Below are 22,154 nucleotides of genomic sequence, written 5' to 3' on the forward strand. Positions count from 1 at the left end.
TTTACTAGTTTGATTTTTCTCTATTTATTCAAATCAACATTTTTCTAGGATGGACTTGACCTTTAAAATTGATGTATGTCAGGGATATTTTTGCAAGGATATTAATACTATTCCTAAATTAATCAGAATAGCAGTTTTTTAATCAGTACTAGGAAATGTACTTTTCCAACAACATATCAACAAAGGGAGAAAATTAAAGCTGCAAATCAGTGCCTTTTGGAGGAATACATGAATTCAAGATCCCTTAACTAATTACCAAATTTACAATAATATTTTGTTGTTTTGAATCCATCTTTTTGTCTTTTTTTCTCGTCATATTAAAACATGACATAAAACCCATGCAATACAACTTATCATGGCTGTAGGCTATATCTGACCTCTGTTTACTTTCCATGACAGCCGCTAGTTAGCAGACCTCACGCTTCCTCATTAAGTACACGCTGACGTACAAGCACAATTTAATTTCGCTACCTAATCAACGTACGGTCCTCTCGCGTGGCTAGGCGAGTGCCCAGGCATCATTTCTTTCTTTTGTATGATTCTCTGTGTTCTTGTCAAAGAGCTGAGGTGCAGTGGTCTAGTTCATTGATTGAATCAGTCTTATTGATTGAACACATCTATTCTATCTTGCTTGACCATCATGATTATCACCGCTGTATTCTCTTTGAACATATACAGAAAATATCATCAGTTTGGGGTAATCATACAATTGTCTATCTTCTTCAAATAATCATACAAAAAAGATATTGTTAAAAAATTACAATTATAGTGTTTACTGTTCAGAATTTCTAATGAATGAAGATTTTTGTTTGTTGCCTCCAAGAAAGTTTTTAAACCATATTACAATGCTCTTATGATTTTTTTGCAGGCAAGACTGCCATTTTCATGTAAATTCATACAAAAATGTTAGAGTTGAATACGGAAATTGTGTTTTTAAGAATTTCTGGGAAATATGCTTCTCCAGCGATCAACGTTCTCGCTACCACGCGTCACGGTTGGCGGGCGCCGACAACCCTGAAAATTTTCAGGGCAAATCCGCCAACCGTGAACTTCCCCGACAACCGTGGCCGACAACTGTAAAACAGGCCTAGATCCACACAAAAAACTGAATAATATATTCAAAAGAAAAACAATCTGCTTTTCAGATCCTAAAATAAACTTGTCGATTATTTCTTCCACGATTTCTTCCCGGGATTTCTTTGCTTCGCTACTATGCTGTATACGATACGACCTCGACTCGAAGCCCAATTTAACTCTCTAAATGTAACTCTCTAAAAATAAGTGCGAAGGTGTTTACCTCGCATTTGCGTATCGCATTGCTCTCATTATTTACGTCTTTAAAATGGTAGTAAAATACGCTCATAAATAAAGTGAGAAGAGAGGGGTACCGTGGGTTACTGGGTTGGGCAATGTAATTTAGATGTTACGAATTTCAGTTGATATTGTCACTTATTTTGTCAAAAGTAAAGTGTGTCAAAAATAATATAAAAATTCGATCGAAATTTAGTTTCATCTCGTCCCAGGCCCCAGCCTTATTATAGCTACATCTACATGAATTCATTGAATGCATTTCTGATGACACTGCCGTAGAGCGAATTGAGAAAACTATTCAAAGATCACGTTAATAATGACAAAGCCACAGGAATGGATTGATATAATGTCCAACTCATTTACTTACAGCAAAATGATTATTCACATTTATATTCCAATTTTACTCCATAATTTCCAAAGTCTTGATCTCTACATCGATCTTTTGAAAGTGTTGATTAATTTCGCGACGGTGTGTCTACCAAGTTCTGTGTCACTGCACTCGCGCTCGCCACGGCCACATACAGAATACAAATCGCACATGGCATCAAAATCCTTGATCCGCGGGGATCCGAGTCTTCCAAAATTAGATGGGATCCAAAACCGATTTGAATGTTTTATGTTTTTTTTTCAGATATTCATTGAATCTGTTATAATTTTCATAAGTAATAATCTTTATTAATTGTATTCACGCTTTTTATCATATTACGACTCATTTTTTAATATGAGGCATACGTACAGTGTATTTTCATTTGTATTGTTCTTTTATTACTCTTTGCCTGCCAATTAAATAATGAACGCACCTGTCACCGTCCTGAGAAATGTTTTTAGTCATTACAGTGAATGCTTCATGAATTTGTTGTACAATTGCGTAACAACTACGATTTAAATAAAATATTATTTGAAATTAATTTGTGTAAAGGAGAAAGAGAATAATGGGAGGTGGTCGTGGGCAATGTAAATGAAAATGATGGGATGTTTGTGACTTTGTGGAGGAGGGGATTGGCGAAAAGAAGTCAATGTTCGGAGCGAATTAAATTAATATTATTTTATGGATGTGTCTACTGTGATTGTGGCTGCATAATCTTTATGGCGAGTGGAAAATCAACCCTTGGACTTGGTCGGGAGGGGTACGTGATTCAATAGATTTCAATAGAAGTACACATTCAACAAAGTGGAATGGACAATTCATTCACAGATATTCATTTCAGAGCCGCGGAAACAGGGGGAAGGGGGGGGGCTGGGTGGGCTTCAGCTCCCCCACTTTTTTTTTCCAAAACCGTGTACAAAATCATAAAATGGACCACCTGATTGCGTTTTTTGCACGCTGGTCAGCCCCCCCCCCCCACTTTCAAGACCTTTCCGCGGCCCCTGCATTAATTCAAGTACGAATTATTGAAGTTGATATGTGTGAACGTTTTAGAGGGTATGTATTTCGTTTGTCCACGCCCACATGAGTCGCTAGTATAATTTAAATATCGCTCGATGAATTTTTCAATTTCACTTATGTCTTTATATATGTTTTATATCGGAATTGTGTTTTATATAGAGTTATCTTTACAACGTCGTTAACCTAATTACTGCGAGTGGATTATATTTATGAAATGAGTTGGAATGTGAACGAGACGCCCCAAAGCCGATGGCACGTGATCTAATTAGTATTCACTTTCTGGGTTGAGTCAATCATTGTGCTTGAAAACGGGTTTCCCCGAATTCCCGCCCTTGGAATGTGTACCATGTGCGTGACCTGTTAACCTGTTGTATGAATGCGAATCAGCTGGTTTCGTGACCTCAAATATTCTTCATGTTGTTTACGCTGGACGGGGGCTATAAAATTAAGATCTTTCTGACTCTTTTTCTTTTCAATTTTAATAATCTGTTCGTGAATTTCTGTAACTTAAAAACTGATGCAATTTATTGAATCACGAACCTCGATCTTCCCACTCATGGTGCAAGAAAATATTTTTAAATTTTTAAATCGCCAAAATATACATGTAAAGAAAGATTATTCAGCCGTCATCATCAGTATTAGTATAGACATGTCTATAAATATGCATTCGCTTCGAATATTGACTTCTTCACCAATCCCACACACACGTACGATCTCAACATCCCCTTGTCATTGTCCACGCCACGACCCCTCCCCTTTCGCTCTCCCCCTTCGACCATCCTAGCTACAACCCTCCCCCCCCCCTCTTCCTCTCTTTCACACACGCTGTATTTGTAGGCCTACATAGTGCATTATTTAAAAATACAAATCTGCTTTCCTGTCAATTAAGCTTTACTTTGAAAAATTTTAAATCGCAATTAATTATAATAAGAACAAAATCGTAATATTAAAGTATGATGAATGACTAAAAATATTTCTCCCGCTCGTGATGGACACATTCATTATTTTATAGGCGAGTATAGAACAATACAAATGAACATAGCAATAATTGACAGTGAGTATAAATCTGCTTTCCTGTCAATTAAGCTTTACTTTCAAAACATTTTAAATCGCAATTAATTATAATAAGAACAAAATCGTAATATTAAAGTATGATGAATGACTAAAAATATTTCTCCCGCTCGTGATGGACACATTCATTATTTTATAGGTGAGTATAGAACAATACAAATAAACATAGCGATAATTGACAGTGACAAACGAATCTTGATTGGATATTATTAGTATAAACATCATCAACAGAAGTCTTAATTATGAGAGTTATAGTTTCAGTGAGTATCTGGAAACAAAACAAACATGCAAATTATATCGTCTCATGAATACCGATGCCCATTATTTGGAAGCCTCGGAAGTTTCCTTCCGAGGCTTCCAAACAAAGTCGGAACAATCTTTGGATTTAGTAAGGGCGTGGCGCGGCGCGGCGCGCATGCGGTCCGTAGATGTAGTCGGTCATTGATACGCATTCACAAAATGAATCGCACTTTCTAAGGACGTAGCGATCTAGACATTGGAAAGTAAGGAGTACATTATCGATGTCATCGATGTGAATCAATCTATAAACTGTAAGTATAAAATGAGATTGAATTTAAATCTTTTCTTTTGACCTTTTTCATCAGTACTTGCCTTTCTGTTTCAATCGCAATTCGCGCAACCGTTACAGCTGTGTGGCCGGAGAAGCATTAAATAGACATAAAATGTGGTGCATTTAGCAGCAATCTAAGCTCGTCGATATTGATATTTTCGATAGCTACCGCGCTCCGCGATGGAGGGGGGACACCCCCCTCCCGCAACCCTCCCCCCGTGCGTGCTTTGCACGCACCGAGGCCGCTGCGCGGCTTCGTCGCTTCGCGCCGCCAAGCGTCAGAATGAACCTGGCGAGAACGTTGCCAGCGATATAAACTTACTTCGGTAATATAGATATTACTACATGTAGATATGTTTATTAAGAATGACATCTTCATTTGAGTTAAAGAAGTTTTGTGTCATCCTGCATTCCTGCTGATGTACAACCATTTGAATCAAACAGGAAATAATTGTTTACACTATCTTTTTGTTTGATGGATACTTGGACTTGTACTTTACATTCTTTTCATAGAAAAGATATTTTATATTATCATACTATGTCTTCCCAATAACAAAATTTAGAAAACAAGATGGAATGAGGAATTGTATTTTTTTTTATTAGATGCAGTATTAGATATTGAACAATTCAAAATTGCAGGGAGGGCTATTTTTTTTCAAATCAAGAAAGCTGTTCATCATTCTATGCAAACAATCATTGGCAGTTCTATAAAACCTACCTGACAAGTCTTCATGCATTTTTTTATTTTCTAGAGCACGCTTTATGTACAAAAGATTGCTGAAGGAAGAAAAATGTGCATTAAAGCATTCACTCAATGTTATCTTACAGTATCAAATGAATATTGGCGTTCATGATGAGTCATAGAGTTGCAGCATTGAAATGATTTTACAGTAATTTCAGATTCGTGGAGAGTGCAGCCTTTTTGTTGAATAGAGAATGGAACTCTATTCCTTTTTTAAAATTTTGTTTTAGTATGAAGTATCATCCCATTGCTTTATGTGATACAACAGTGATACAATCCTTCATTTATCATTTTTTGAATTTTATTTTGTTTTAATTTATTGCTGTTTCATCTGTCACCTTTTTATTTTTATTTTCTCCCCACTCCTTTTCACTCTTTGTCACCATCCTTCCTTCCTTCCTCATTTCCTCCTGTTCTTCCACTCCCCTCCATTCTCTCGCTCTCGACCCTATATTGGTTTATTTCCAATTCGTCCAATTGCCAACTGGTCTACTACCATTTGATCTATCATCAGTTTGTCTACTCACCACATGGTCTACTTTCATTTAATCTAATGCCATTCCGTCTAATAACCAGTTGGTCCAATAGCCATTTAGTCCATATACCATTTGCTCTAATTAAACTAAAGTGTTAATTGTGCAAAATGAATGAAAAGAAAATGGGTATTAGACCAACTGGTTATTAGACGAAATGGTAATAGACAAAATGGGGATTAGACGAAGTGATGATTTGACCAAATGGTTATTGGACCAAATGGTTGTTAGACGAAATGTTGATGGATGGAATGGCATTAGACTAAATGAAGGTAGACCATGAGGTGAGTGGACAAGTTGGCAGTGGACGAATTGGCTTCTATACCACTTATGCTTTTATTCAGCTCTTGTCTCTTTCTCTTTTTTCTTGATCCCTCTCTACTTCTCATCCTTTTTCTGATCCTACTCCCCTCCCATTTCACTTATTTCTCCCCTCTCCCATTTCCCCCCTCTAAAGATACAAAGACCACTTTCCATATTTTTAGCTCGAGAATGGATTATATTCAATGTAATATCATTATCAGTGGTTGTGAACCCCCCCCCCCCCTGCGTGGCTATTTTTAGATTTGAAAGTTATACCACACACTTCTTGAGTGATCACAGTGATAGCCCATCATAATAAAGAAACACAATTTAGACAAAAATGTAGGAATTCTAAGACCAAAAAGACTACAAATTGGATTATACATGTAGTGGGATTTTAATCAGTTACCCAATTTTATTTTGATTTATTTTATAATATTGAGAAATATTGAGAAATATAGAATTATTTTAAAGAATTAAGATACATGGAGTTTATTGCTTTCATGGAATTACATGGACAAAAGAATGTCATAGAAAGTCCGTTTGAAAAAATCAGTATTTTAATTTTAATAGCACCATCATATGCACCATTCCTGGAGGTGAATTTTTTTAGTAAATTCAATATTGTTCTATTGCACAATATTGCAATCAATTTAAATACAGTTTCCTGTAAAAACAGAATTGATTTTATATGAATTGTTAATTTGAAGTCTTTATTTAGAGACTACATGAAAAACTAGATCATCATGAAACACTTGAAAATCACTAGATCATGAGAAAAACACAACAAGGTGAGTATGAGAAAGAAGGATGTTTTATCGTGCTTATCACATCATTAAATTGTGTAATTTTTCTCTTCAAACTGCTTCCAAATTTTGATTGAGTAATGTATTAAATCTGCCCACATAATTACAAAACCCATGACTAGTGACAAGTTAAATTCACATTTTCCCCATTTTCTTCAGAAATAAAATAAGTTTATTGCCTAAAGATATATTATCTGTTTGGTAACTGTGATATATTCCCAATATCATGGCTTAAAGGGAAATTTTGATTTTTGAAGAACTCCCCCAATTAAAAGGGGAAATACATTTTTTTCATTCAACTTCAAGCACTAGCTCAAAACTAAAATTAATTATCAGGACTTGTGAACTATGCTTCTTCAAGACTTTAGTATTTAATTCTCTTTCCTCGTTCACTATGTTTTATCTTAAAATTTTGTTTCTGAATAATTTTGTATTATTTTTGTCAAAGTGGGAACTGAGAATATGAAAAAAAGTATTTTGAAACTATTTGATATTGGAATTAAATTTCAAATTGGCTTTAAATCAGTAATATAGGCAGTGTATGTAGTACCCTGACTGTCATATTGTTGATACGTACATTTTGTGCCATTTTTTTAGGGGGAGGAGGTGAACACAGTTCTGATTTGTTGAGTCTAGTTTATGTTACTTCTCAAAGGCCCGTATTCTGAAGTCTGTTTAACTTAGACCATGGTCTAACTCTGTGCTAAAATTATGGGAAGCCAAAAGTGTCAAAATTTTTAATAAGTTGTATGTTTCTTATGTTTACTGTGCCCTTTCCTGATTCATCGATGGTGAAGACAATCATCTATTTATACTTCCTAGATAATTATGAATGAGTTGAGAGCCAAATGAGCTGAAATATGATATCTCTACTGTTAGTGATTTATGTAACAATTGGCTATCCATACTTAAACCACAACTTTATAAACCTGAGTTTAAGTTAAACCCGACTTCAGAATATGGGCCATTGTGTTTATAGGTTCAGATATTTGGATAATTTTTCTACAGGGATCATTTTAAATAATTATATATGGGCTTTTATTTTGTTTATTAGCTTTTAATGGTGGCTTTGATTATACATGTTCTGCATGGTCATGGGGGAAAAATATGTTTTTGTACTTTTCGTGTAGGAAGCAAGGGCAGTCCAACTATTTCCTGTCATATTTTGCTCGTCGAGAATATTTTAACCTCTAGTACAAGCATCCTGCCTTCATCACATGATTGGAAAAAGATTAAGTGGGTTTTGCGTTGGCTAGATCGACAAAGGAAACTAAACTTGAGAGCTATTTCCACTTGAATGCAAGTTTCAGTTGGGAGAGTGTAGAAAAATTGTCTTAGGAAGTAGGCGGCTGGCAGAATGTATTGTGCAACGTGTATACTACGGTTGAGATTTTGATTGTTCATACGTGTCAGTATATTTGATTTTTCTTTTGTTTCTTCTGCCGTTTTTCATTTAAGAGAATGAGGATATCACCTCTACTGCTTCAGTATTATCTGTGACTATTTGCTGATCTGCCTATGTATTTGTGACCGTTATATATTAGGAATTATTTACATTTAGGAATAAAGAATAATCATGAGGAATATGCTCCTTTAATACTGGATTGTATATTGGTGATACTGTGAACATTTTGCTGGACAGCTTCCAATTTTGTAACAATGAATCATATTCTGAATGTTCGTTTTATCACATATTTTATGGAATTTGTTTGCTGTATTATTCTTTCATGGCTATTTTCAATGACTGATTGTAATTATTTTTTGTAATCAAATTATGATCATATACTTCATGTAAGTGCTTGGTGAATCTTACTATGTTTCCAAAGAGCAAGTTATTGAATTCTCTAACTCTTCTTTAAAGTAAGTTATGATGATAATTTTGTATAAGAATGTTCCTTTGTTCACTTTTAATGTGAACATTTTACTGGTGGTTTAGTGTATCACAACAGAAGATAAAGATATCAGTGATGATGATGATAATGAAGAGCATTTTGAACTTTCCTTCTATGATTTCACATGTTTATGTGTACCCATACCAAATTTGCACCCCCTCTGAATTTTCATTACAGAATGATGATAAAAAATATCTCAATTTGTTTTATCTTGTAGTTAACTCTGACGAAAGCAAGGATGATCACAGCGATGATGATGAGAATGAATTCTTTGATGCCATAGAGCAGTTTCAGTTCACAACCTCTGTTCAGCTGCCAAGAGACAATTCTAATATACATCATAGGTAAACATTCATTCTTTCAACAGAATGGTGAAACACTATCAACCAAACCTGTAAATGAAGATGCCATGATGCCATGGTGATTTTAACTAATGCAGAAAAAACTAGAGAACCATGTCAAATGAAATTTGCTTGAACATCTATCAATGGATTACAGAGTTATGAATTATTAAAATGTTAAGTCTTTGACATCACTTGCATTTTGTTATCCAATGAACTGTGTATATAAATTCCATCAATTGCTTTTTTTTTTTACAGTTTGGGATATTAAAATGTGTAGACTTTTTCCATTGAAGAACTATAGAATATTGTGTGTGATTACCATAGTGACCCCCACCCTATTTAAAATGTCCTTATTTAGATATCTACTCCAAACTTCAGTCCCATGTATCTTTAATTTTGTCACCGTCTCCCTAATACCAACTACAGTCCCACATATTCTAAATCACATCATGTGTGAATCTCTGATATTGACTACAGTCTCATTTGTTCAAAATTGTGTCAAATTTAAATCCATTTCAGGAGAACACCCAGCGAGGGGAGTGTGGCAAGCACTGAAGCCAGCAGTGGAGAAGAGATGCAGCCGGGGGTAGAGGCAGTCGTCCAGATTAGCAAGTTGGATGAGGGAAACAATGTGAGTACTAATCGATTTAAATATGATGTACGTAAATCAATTTTTGTACAGAGTGGAGAAATGCATCATAAATCATGAACACCACCAACACAGATCTATTTAGAGCAGTAATGTCACATATGGATGCCATTCCTGCTAATGGATGCCGTTGAAAAATAAATAACTGATGTCTGCAAGTAGATTGTTACTTTGGCTGATTGCTTACTTCTCTTGATTGCTTACTTCTCTTGGTACTTCTTGTAGAATTCTTGGAATTCTTGCAGACAGCTTTTGATATTATTTTTAAATTCTATGATAAGGAGCTTCAACCTACACATGATGCAGAATCTTCTCTCCTTGAAGGCCCTGTCACATTGTTCTGTGCAAGCCTGGGTGTAACTTGGAGGTGACTATTTTGGCTACCCACATGTCGCCTGCAGGTTGCCCGCATTGACAGTATCTTGCACGTATCTCACATGCAGATGCCCGCAGAAGCACATGCAAGTCTGATTTGCACGCAGAAAAGTTTTGAACGTGCTCAAAACTTTGTTGCGGGTGAGTTACGGGCAATCACCCGCAAGGCTATGTGACAGGGCCTATATTGCTGCGCTCTCTTCCTTATTCATGTGCAGTGAGGCTGGTTTCCTCAAATAGAATATTCCTCGTCATGATGAGAAATGCTAAGCACCCTTATATTGAGCTGGAAGTAGAGTGATCATGCCAATCTGAAGTGTAGAGTCATGTAAGTTTTGTTTCTTTGACAGCTACCACACCGGTTGAAGACACAGCCCAAAGTAGGACCAATGGTGAAACAGAGGCGTAAGAAGATCCCTGAGAAACCCAACCAGAGTCTGAGTCTCTGGAGTATTATCAAGAACTGTATCGGCAAGGAACTATCCAGGATACCCATGCCGGTAAGGATCAGTTTGAGGAGGAGGAGGATGATGATGATGATGATGATGATGATGGTGGTAATGATGTGGACATTGGTTGTGATGTTTGAGTTGATAATCATGAATGAAGGTAGATGTGAACTGGAAAACATGCTATGACAATTATATTACTTCTTACGATCCATATGAATGAAACGGGCAATGATGATCAGTTGAAAGTATGGGGGGGTGGAAGAAATAGAATACATACATGTGAATTGTAGCCTACATCTTTCTCTCTTTCATACTCTAACTTTTGTACAGAGACTTGTAAATTGAATTTGGGGATTGTGCACACATTTCGAAACACGTGAACCAAGGATATTAATGTACAATCCGGATTTAAGGTGTCCCCAAAGTCTTGAATAATCTAAGAATTCCTAATGATCTGAACTTGCCCTACATCTTGCCACCCACTCTCCTGAACTTTCCGCCTTGTGCTTGCATTCCACCAAACCTATCTGCATTTTCAGGTCACTTCTCCCAGTAGGCCAGTTCCCATTATCACCTAATCTGGGGTATACACGTAAATATTTAAATAGCACACTATTTCGCTCTTGTAGTTGTTATACCCCAAACACAAGGGCAGATTAGGGCTTGTCTGCAGTGCAAACCCTTACTCGAATTATGGGTCTGAATGTGCAGCCTATGATGCCTTGTGTAGTGAAGGCCCTTTCGCGGGTTATTTATGTGCTTGTCTTTACATGGAGACCCACTTTTTTATCAAATTTCAATCAGGGTCTGTGCCTGCAGACTAGATTGAGGCTCGGGTACATCACCCCACTCAAGAGTTGAGAAAAGATGACCATTAACTTTTCTATACTTCTCTCAGTTCAGGGAGTTATTAGACATGTTACGTATTCTTTCTCATTTTTTTATATGACTGAAGAAGTAGGCCTATAGTTTTTTTCCCAATTTGTCAGATTCAATCTAGTAGGTCAGTGTTGGTCAGTGCTAAAGATGATTTGAGACTTCATTGTGTTCTGATACTTAAAGATAGTGGGCATATCATTATTTTGACTAATAACTCCTAGGGGCGCACTATTGATATTTTGAGCACCAGCTTTAGTCTTCAACTCGTTATTCTATAAACCATTTCAGGCTAGTGGGAATGAACATTTGGCAGGCTTAATGCATGGCAACCCAACTCTTGCGGTACACGGTACCGTGGTGTAACTTGAAGAAGACAAATCTGAAGGAGTACTTGGCTTTCAAAGAAGCCGTTTTACAATGCCAACCCTCACTCTGATTTATCTCTCAGCGGTCATGCACTGTGCATTCAGTCAGCTTGATGTAGCTTTGTAATGCACCTGTGTCTTTTTATATCGATTAGTTAAAATAAAGGACTAACATATTTAAAAAAATCTACTCTGTGATATAAGATGGTACATACCAGTACATATATTTTAGGGCTCAGTCATTTTATAGGTTCAATGCAGAACTCATTATAATGCACTAAGTCTCCCCTGGGGTGGAGAATGTGTGCATGCATTTTCATGGGGCAAGCTAGAACCGGATAATCTGGGCAATCACTTTAAAAAATTGCCAATGTAATTTGAACTCTATAAAAAAGTACATTTTAGATGTTATTATGTGTTCTTACTTCTCTTGAATACATCATATTACAAAACGTCAATGTTCGATTTACCTGTAAAGTCAGAGAAAATGTTAGAATCTGCAGATTGTAAATCATTCATGATGCAGTTGCACAGGAAATCAACCCCAAATGACAGTCTATTGGTTAGTGGTCATCTACCGTCCTATGGTTTGTATGGATTACAAGAGCTTTTAGAGAAAGGAAGTCGTAATTTCAAGTAGCCTTTAGGGATCGATCCTGCATATTCAATGAATGATACTTGAAATTCAGCAGTAGAGAGGGGCTAAAGATTGTCTGCAGCATGGTCAAATTTATGGATTCCTGTAGACACACCTCTGAGGGTTTCAAAAATACTTATATTGGCTTAAATTGCTTGTAACTATGACAGGCCAGGCTGTGACTTGTTGCTTGAATTGGCTACCAGACAATTTATGTAAATTTCTGTGAAGACATAAGTTATGTTATACCTATGGTTGTGATAGGGTGATTAGAGTGATTAATTGCATAGAAGGCTTGCCATATTTATGTTAAATTTTCTCTCAGTCATCCTGAAACATCTTCCTTGGCTCGCATCATACAATAGTTATGTTTGATCCAATCAATCTCAGCTACGATAAGCTATTTGTCATTGTTGTTAATTCTTCATCTAAAACTTGCATGCATTCTTATTTCAAATCAAATCAAATCATTTAGTAATTGTAAATAAAATGGAACATGATGATTGTTCAATGCAATGATTTGTGACATGATGAATATTAGTCATATTTAAAAATAACTTTGAATAGACATATGAATTTTAGATCTGGCATGGTTGAATTTTTCCATAGTTGAGATTGATGGGGTCAATCACAATTCTATGCAAGAAACAACCCTAATCTTCCCTTTTCCATGCATCTTTAAGTGGTTTGAAAAGCGCCCCAATGGTTTTTGATACCGTATATTGTAAAGGAATGATGCTTGATGTTTGTTACAGGAATGGACACAAGAGGAAAGGATATTTATTCTCAGCAGTGGAACTTGTGAATTTGACTTGCCATATCCTAAATGAGCCTATCCTGGAAGTTAAACCACAAAGTTTTGACATCAAACAAGTAATTTTAGGAAATATATTAAAAAAAAAAAAAAATACGAATACTGAATCTAAAACTAAAACAATGTCAGTGACAACAAAGCATAGCACATGCTAACACAAAACTGATCTGACATTTTACAGCATAGATCTGAAAAGGTTCAGACAAAATTTAGGGCTTGTTCAAACATGGTTCAAGGGATTTGAAACAATGACAAAATCTTGGCGAGTCAGGAGACATTTTTCTGCTGGCCTGTCTGCGAAATGAAATAGACCAATCAAATTGTTAGTGCAAGTTATGCTGTCATGATTTTGTGTACGCAACCTTGGGCATGTTCATTTCATCTAAGAGTTCAAGTCATTAACATTAACGTAAGTTGCAGGTTTTAGATTTCTTTGAATAGGCAGAACCTTTGAGGTATTAATAAATTCTGCACTCTATCCTTAATATCTTATTGAGTAAATCATCAATAATGATAACTAATTTACCAATGTCTTTTCTCTAATTTAGGTCAACTTTAACGAGCCGCTTTCCATGCTCCAGCGGCTGACAGAGGATGTGTTTTACAGTGACCTCCTCAACATGGCTGCCCAGTGTGATGACACCTGTGAGGAGATGGCATACGTAGCAGCATTCATCACATCAGCATATGCTGAGACGTCGGTTCGTACGACCAAGCCATTCAATCCCCTCCTCGGAGAGACATTCGAGTGCGATAGGATGGACGACTTAGGGTGGAGAGCAATAAGTGAACAGGTTAGATTAGAATAGATACAGACATACAATTTGATGTAACAGGTAATGAGAATGTTTCTTCATAAATGCCACAGTCACACGGCGAAACTGACTCCAAACCAACCAAAGCTATTACATTATTACCAATGACATTTTATCGGTTGGTTTAGAGTAAGTTTTGTTGATGTGACCCCTCCAGCCTCCTTGGAACAAGTTGAGAGAACTTCAGTGTGAAAGAGACCCCATATTTACCAAAATCATTGCTTTGGCTTCTTTGGCTATTGCTGCTTACGCAAGAAATACATTTTCATTCTCGTTTCACCATCTCACCCCCCCCCCCCAAAAAAAAGAAGTAATTTGAAGATGTCTTTAATGTTTTTTTGTCATCACAATGTTTAATTTGATTGAAATTTACTCCTATAATTTTAGGTGAGTCACCATCCGCCTGCAGCAGCGTTTCATGTAGAGAGTAAAGACTGGACGCTGTGGATGGAAACCACCATCAGCAGCAAGTTCCGTGGAAAGTACCTCCAGATCTTCCCTCAGGGCACCGCCCATATCTCCTTCAAGAAGTCTGGTAGTCACTACACCTATACCAGAGTTACAGTCACCGTCCATAACATCATTGTAGGAAAACTATGGGTTGACCAGGTAAGAATTCTTTTACTAGAATATCCATAGATTTATCATAGCCATGGTTACAGAAATTCATGGTTCTTGTAGGCAAAAGGTTGATAGTGGTGCTGTTGGTGGTGGTGATTGAATGTGACGATGATGATGATGGTGGTGGTGGTGGTGGTGGTGGTGGTGATGATGATGATGATGATGACATGTTGATGATATTGAATATGATGAATGCATTGATGGTGAGGTACATGTTCATTATGATGGTGATGACAATGTTTGTTAGGGTTTTGATGGTAATGATGATGATGATGATGATGGTGATTAATATTATGATCTAGTAGTGGTAGTAATCATGATGGTATCCTAAAGTTATTAAAAGCAGAATATTAATAAAAACACATGTTGCTATGAAGATACTCTGTAGTTACCTGTCGTATTCTTTTCTTGCAGTCTGGTGAATGCGAGCTTCTTAATCATACAACCAAAGATGTCTGTCGACTAAACTTTAAACCCACCAGCTACTTTTCTAGAGATGTCCCAAGGAAGGTAAGCTTGTTTGTCACTACTTCTCTTGAAATAGGACTGTTGTGTAGGTGGTGTCTGTTTCACCAACATTACAATGAAAGTTATGTTTGATCACTGCAACATCTGAAGTCCCAATTGATTTTAGGGGTTCTCTTATATGGTCTATGTGGCCATTGATCAGATGCTACATCTGCACACTAAGTCCATGTTGAAAATTCAACCATTAACCCAACCCTAATTCTACAACCATAACCTATGCAGAATGCCTGCCTTGTGAGATCATGGGTTTGATTTGTGACCAAGTCATACCAAAGTCTGACTAAATGGGACTTGCTATCTTGTGTCCGACTATTTCTATTTGTAACTCTCGGATAATGACAACTTGTTGGTGCTGACAACTCTCAAGAACGGTTTTATTTTCCTCGCCTTTTTCAGGTAACTGGTGTAATCATGGATGGCAACAATACAGCCAAATATGTGTTATCAGGGACATGGGATAAGAAGATGGAATGTGCAGAGGTGCAGAACATCACGATAGAGAAATCAGGTCGGGGCAAGCCGGTCTACAACTGTGGGGCAACCAAAGTACTCTGGCAGAGGAATCCTCCTATGTAAGTCCATTATGGGTCTTAAAATGAATCATTCAATTCCTGTATAGAACATTTAGATTCTGTTTCAGTTGTTCGGTTCATTTGTACATTTACTTTATTTATACTCCTGAATATTCAACAGTTAAACCTATTCTCCATAAAGATTTTGTAAAAGTTGATTTGTTTTATCTTCTTTTATTTCCCCTTTTAGTACATCATACAACAATCCTTCAGTCAATTCACTACAGCAAATTGATTAAATGCCTTTGGATATGTCAATGGGTTATAAAATGAATCCATGAAATTCTTGTGTCAACCAAGAGAGTCCATTGCCTGTCCACATTATGTTTATCTGTAAACACTCCCACTAAGCAAATTTTCCCAAAGAACAAATCTCCCAGTTTCATCAGTAGGTTGTCCAATAAAACGATCTTAATCATATGTTGAACCTTGACAGTCCATCCATGTTGTTGAGTTACGTTACTAACCCTCCTTCTGCACAGGCCAAACTGTGAGCTGATGTACAACTTCAACGAGCTGGCTGTGACCATGAATGAGCCCGATGATGATGTGGCGCCCACGGACAGCAGGAACAGGCCAGACCAGCGTCTGATGGAAGATGGTTACTGGGATGAGGCCAACCAGGAGAAACTCAGGCTAGAGGATAAGCAGAGGTCAAAGAGAAAAAAGAGGGAATCGGAAGCAGCACTTGCTGCTGAAGCAGGTACAGTTCAGCCTTATCACTTCTTGAACCCACCAACCTTTTTATCAAAACATTTGTAGGTCTGACTATATGTATAACCTCTGCAATAATAAACATTCGATACAGGTTAACCTTTTCACTTGTAACCTGGCAACCTGTTCTTCAGACTATTGCAGGTTTGATTTCCGGGACAACCTGTATAGATTAACTTGAATTAATTAAATACAATTCAATCCTCTCTCCTCTCGAGATTAAGAATTAAATTATAAGCCAATTCAGCTTAGTGTTTAACCATTGTCCCGATACTTCCAAAAATTATTTTTAGTATTCTTGTATGTGTGATAAGCCCCAAACAGATGTAAGATATTTTCATCAACAAAGAAAACACACACAATTTTGTTTTGAACTGTAGAAATTACCCTCGTTTTGTTTTATGTAGATAAATTGGGTGTTTCACAAATAGTTCAGTGTGACTCAAGGTCACACTTAAATTCCTTGTCCCTTGTTGTGTATAACACATCATGGCATTGGTCTGATTGTGCTGCCACAGTTATCAAAGAGATTTGCGCATTGGCTCTTATTCATAGCTTTCAGTCACACTCTTCTGGAATCTGCCCCAGACAATAAATCAAGGTAATTTTATCATCGAGTTTCTACCCTAATTTACACAAGTATCAATGTGGGAATGTCATTTTCATTCTTTCTTTTTTCAATTTTGTTGCATATCCAGGTAAACCATACGAAGGCTACCGACCAGTGTGGTTTGAACGACGAATGGACCAGATCACAAAATCCATGGCATATACATATAAAGGAGACTACTGGGGCTGCAAAGAAAAGCAAGAATGGAACATTTGCCCAGATATATTTTGATGTGAACTCTGTCAGCCTCTCTTTTTGATTTTTCTTCCTCGTTCGCAAAAAACTGATTGATTATCAGCTGCTGAGAACGACGTGATCCTCAATTTTTAACGGAGTGGTGATGACTTCCTAAGCAGGTTTAACAGCGGATGCTGCATGCCAGAGGATCTTTGCAAAGGAATATATGAATTCCTTATGTTCGACGTCATCTTGGAATGCAGGTCTTTAAATGGGCAATTAATGAAACTTGTGAAATGGTAATGAGCATCATATTTTGAAATAGAGGAATGGTAGAGTGATGCTATAAGTGGACCACAATGGCTTCAGACGGTTTTACTAAAAATGAGTTGGATTTTAAAGGCTTATTAAGAAATGAAGATTTATCTATGTGCATTTGGAGATTTTTTTTCTCAGAGATATACTATGTGGAATTATGTGATTATGACATGGATGTCAAATAGAAGCAGCTTTGGATAATGTGAATGACTCCTATGGAGAGAAAGGATGTATATGACGAAAAACTTTCCGAAGGATGATCTCAAAATGAGTGACGATCGTTCCAATTATATCCTTCCTTTGATGTGAGAGATTAACTTAGTTTAATCTGAAATAGAGATTATATATGGATCATGTTTTTTTTTGTCTGTATTACATTGAGTGCATATTGGGTTGCCATTTAGACACACTCTTGCAAAGCTCAGTGAGTATATATGAAGAAGAAATATCTAATGACACCAAATCAGTTTTTTTTTATATGAAGTAAATTCCCTGAATAACTTTTGGCTTAGCCATGCACAGGGAATTTATAGAAGTTTATAGATATTTGATATTTCTTACATTGCATTATGTTGGAAATGATATTGTCCCGATTCTTTCAATATTTGAAGAATACTGTTATTGTGTTAGATCTCCATTACCCCAAGTTAAGTATTCATATTGAATTCTGCCCGATTGTAGTATATGAATCTATTTCTATTTACTATTGCAATTCCATTTTATAAGTACGCTGTGTGAGGCAAATTGTAGTATCCATATTGCACAATTTATTCTGCTGTATACCTTATGGATGTGATATACTAAATTTTATTGAAGCAGTATTTCATTTTCAACAAATGTATATGTGTGGATTTGCTTATTATTTGCTTTAAAACAGCAATATTCAAGGTAGGATTAGAAACCAAATATTATTGATATGTTTATATTTTTTTTGGAGAAATTAATTTGAAGTAGAGAGAGAGAGAGGGAGACAGACATAGAGACAAAGAAAAGGGAGAGGGGAGGGGGATATTAATTGACACAGTAAGTGAATGTGACACAATTATAGCACTGACATACTCACTAATTGTGTGAGAATTGTCAAAGCAAAGCTGCATGCACTAGTTGTTCTTTTGTACCTCTCTCACCCTCTCTCTTTCTCTTCTTGTGTTTTTTCATCTCTTCTTTTACCTCCCTGTCCATCTATTTGTATGTGTTTCACTCTCACTATATATATCTATCTTCTCTATCGTATCCTCCCCCTCTCTCTATATCTTATTCATTCACTCTTCTTTTATCTGTTGGAAAGTGATATATTCTGTGAGTGATCTAAGCAAAATGTGCTTTTCATTAAGCATTTTGAATTATTCTCTTCATATTGTGCTATAACATGCCTAATACTACTCAAATTTTATATACTTTGCGTTGTGCTATCATCCATAGCTTCCTGTAGCATATTTGTGCTTCACATATTTTCTTTCTTTCCTATTTCTTCTATCTCTTTCCCCCTTTATTTCTCAAATCATATGACAGTTTTATCAGAGGGTGAAATTCTGAAATTTCATTTCCATAAAATTCATATATTTATGTTACTCTAACAAAGAATAAGATTAAATAGTTATATGAATGTGCAATTCGTATTTGTAATAAAATTTGGAAGTTGCATAAATGGAATACAATGTGATAAATTATGATATAGATAGCATTAACTAAACACTTAAAGAGTTTGCTAAGAACTTTATAATTTTAATCATACACTAGCACAAAAATAAAAAATATTCATCTGTAATGGACTGTTGAAAGTATGTTACACTGTAAATTCATTTATTTGGAATATAACTTTTGCTACTGTTTTACACAATTGTTAAATTTCCTCCAGAAAAACGGCCTCTTTCCACTAATCATACTAAATAAAGGATGATTTCATTAGAATATTGTCCAGAAAATTAACACAATCTCTTCTAAATTCTCAGCCAGCTTTGTACATTCTTTATTTGAGCAATACACGTTATTACATGTATATCATTTTGTTTTGTTTATGTGATATATCCTCTTCTTGTGGAATGCCTCCATCTTATTGCTAAGTTTCAATAAAGCATATTCTGACACTTCAATGTTTTGTTGAAGATCATATCATAGCCACTATGCTAAAGGAAACCCTCACTGGACTGTTATTAGAAGTTCTTCCTACATGTGTTTGTATACTTTCATGTACATGGTTGCTGAAATGTGATTCTTAAACACTAATCATTAACTTTACAACATTTTAATCACAAAAATGTCAATTTTATTTGAAATGACTTTAGTTTGCTTCTAAACGATCGATAAATCGTTTTAAATTGTTATTTTTCTTTCATGCATTCTATTGATAATGGCTACATTTAAAGATGTAGACCTTGCAGCTGTCCACATAGTATGATTTCAATAAAGGTGTTGGTGTTTGGTGTTAATGTTTAGCAAGTGAATAAGGCTACTGAGCTGAGCTCATACACCAAATTCAAGTTTAGGAGATGATAGTATGGTGATATATATTCACGGCTTACCACTAAGTAATGGCATTCACAATCATTTCAAGTTTGGTGTTAATTTTGTCCACCACCAGCTTTAACACCAAATTAAAATATTGCCTATTTCATGGTTCATGGCTCCCATACTAAGTGGCATTTCTTCTAGTTTATTTACTGTGTGTGATTTCCTTAACCTCAGGATTTGTCTTATAATTCTAGTATTAAATTAAATGATTAGCTGTTTAACAGTAAACAAAGAGGAGAGGTTCATCCTGACATAAGTTTATTTCAAATGGAAGTGGAAATCATTACCCATCAAGTGATTCAATACACAAATTCTCAATGGGATGAATTTAACCAAAGTAACAGAAGTATTGCTCTTTATTATAAATCAGTTGTGTATGGCAATGGTGTATGAATCTACCCATGGGTCCCGTAACACAAAGGTTAGCGATTAATTGTATGCTTGATTTTCACTTTGATTGTACATCGGAAAGTATGGGTTGATGTTTCTGAGGGAGTGATTAATCAAATTTAAACACAAATCGGCCACTGATGTGTTGTCCAATTTTATCTCTTTTATTTCCTTTTTTTTTCTTTTCTGTGCTTCCATTGAAAGAAACATTTTTTCATGGTGAACTTCCCCTTAAAGAGTAGAAAATCTAAATGATAATCTCTGAGAAAAGAGAAGTTAGCACAGGTATAAATATGAGCTACCTGAAGTAGTATGTGTGGAGTTACATGCTAAAATATATCTGTTATAAGCTACTGAAATAATGGAATCTGATTGGCTGAGAGCAATGTTATAAAAAAGAAATGTAGTAAGGTGGGCTATTGATAACAAATTATATGATGGAGTGCGGCTGGATGTAATTCAATTCAATGCTGTCATCAGAACTATTTTACCTCTCAGTTCAATACACATATTGAAAAACAAGTTAAATGGGATGATATGACATGTTTATTGTGCATTATTATGCATCTAAGTATGGTTTGCGATTCAAGGGGTATTTTGCTAACAGATTTTGGGAAATTTCTGATCCAAGAGAAATTACATTTATTATACTTATTTTGAGTAATAAATTGCATACCACTCCATGTTCAATTAGAATACATATTGGTGAGCAAAGTTACATGATCTTGAATAGTAGAATTTGAGTTGAATGGTAAGCAAGATTCAGTAAAAGGCAAGTTTTAAACGTTGATATTAAGTAGTTTGGTGCATCCACTTAAATTATTTTCTGCAAAGGATATGTATACTTTACATGTATATATGCTTCCATTTAAATAAGCTTGAGTGCTGCAGGCCAAAACACCATATCACTGCACATAAAATGTACATGTACGCATAGTTTCAGTTGGAAAGAGGAACACTTATCCTTTATTATGGTGTATACCCTAATTTTCGACGTGAAATTCATCATTTTTCCAATTTTCCTAAAGAAGTACTGTCAAAGTTCCATTTTGTATATTTTAATAAATTTGACACTGATTTTATTTTTTACTATTCATGTACGAGACTAAAATGAGTAATGTGGTTGCTTGGTTTTGGGCATGGTAGATTTGGTATTTAAATCTAAAGTAATCCTGATTTACCCTTCATCTTATGAAAAATGTTAGGATTAGGAAAATATGGACCGCCCCCTTAGGTCAATTATTGAAGAAAATTTGGAATTTTCTTCATTTATTTACATGATATAGTGTGTTTTTATGAAGAATATATTCCTACCATGTTGATGTAATGTATAAAAAGAAAAGAGAATAACAGATGAATGTACATGTATTAAATAATTAAAAATATTAATATAAAAAGCTGAGAAATAATCTGACTAGTTTTGTTTTGGTTTAATATTTGAAGCATCATCAGGGCCCTTTATCACAAGCTTAGCAATAGATTATAGCATTGTAATGATTGATTGCAATGATCAGTATGTGCAATCAGTAATAAAATCTGAACATATAATCAATCACAAGGTTTTGTGATACAGGGTTCAGAACAAGCTCCCAATGAAAATCTTGTTCTCTCTACTTTCATACTAACTAGCTCTACTCTATCATCCTTCTCGGACCATCTACCCTCCCTCTCTCGTGCTTCTGCACACACCTCTCTCCAATCTCTTACTTTTTTTCTTCCAAATCTCGTTCACCCTTTTTCTTTCTTTCATCCCTTCCCTATTTCCTT

At 35.7% G+C, this 22,154-nt stretch overlaps 1 protein-coding gene across 1 annotated transcript; it reads left to right on the plus strand.

Annotated features, from left to right (window-relative positions):
• Positions 1-8,013: 8,013 nt before the first annotated feature.
• On the plus strand, positions 8,014-21,784 carry LOC129254790 (oxysterol-binding protein 1-like). Its single transcript, XM_054893316.2, has 10 exons — positions 8,014-8,132; positions 8,834-8,960; positions 9,480-9,591; positions 10,335-10,484; positions 13,680-13,925; positions 14,334-14,555; positions 14,982-15,077; positions 15,492-15,667; positions 16,150-16,370; positions 17,080-21,784. Exons 3-10 carry the CDS (start codon positions 9,535-9,537, stop codon positions 17,220-17,222), a joined length of 1,311 nt encoding a protein of 436 aa, XP_054749291.1. The 5' UTR covers positions 8,014-8,132; positions 8,834-8,960; positions 9,480-9,534; the 3' UTR covers positions 17,223-21,784.
• The last annotated feature ends 370 nt before the right edge of the window (positions 21,785-22,154 follow it).

This window comes from Lytechinus pictus, chromosome 2 (assembly GCF_037042905.1).
Source record: "Lytechinus pictus isolate F3 Inbred chromosome 2, Lp3.0, whole genome shotgun sequence".
Taxonomy (NCBI): Eukaryota; Metazoa; Echinodermata; class Echinoidea; order Temnopleuroida; family Toxopneustidae; genus Lytechinus; species Lytechinus pictus.

Excerpts from the sequence above, each read along its gene's own strand:
- LOC129254790 (XM_054893316.2), top strand. The coding sequence starts at position 9,535 with ATGCAGCCGGGGGTAGAGGCAGTCGTCCAGATTAGCAAGTTGGATGAG. Across the intron at positions 15,078-15,491 it reads CTAGAGATGTCCCAAGGAAG|GTAACTGGTGTAATCATGGA; the intron begins GTAAGCTTGTTT and ends CGCCTTTTTCAG. Across the intron at positions 15,668-16,149 it reads TGGCAGAGGAATCCTCCTAT|GCCAAACTGTGAGCTGATGT; the intron begins GTAAGTCCATTA and ends CCTTCTGCACAG.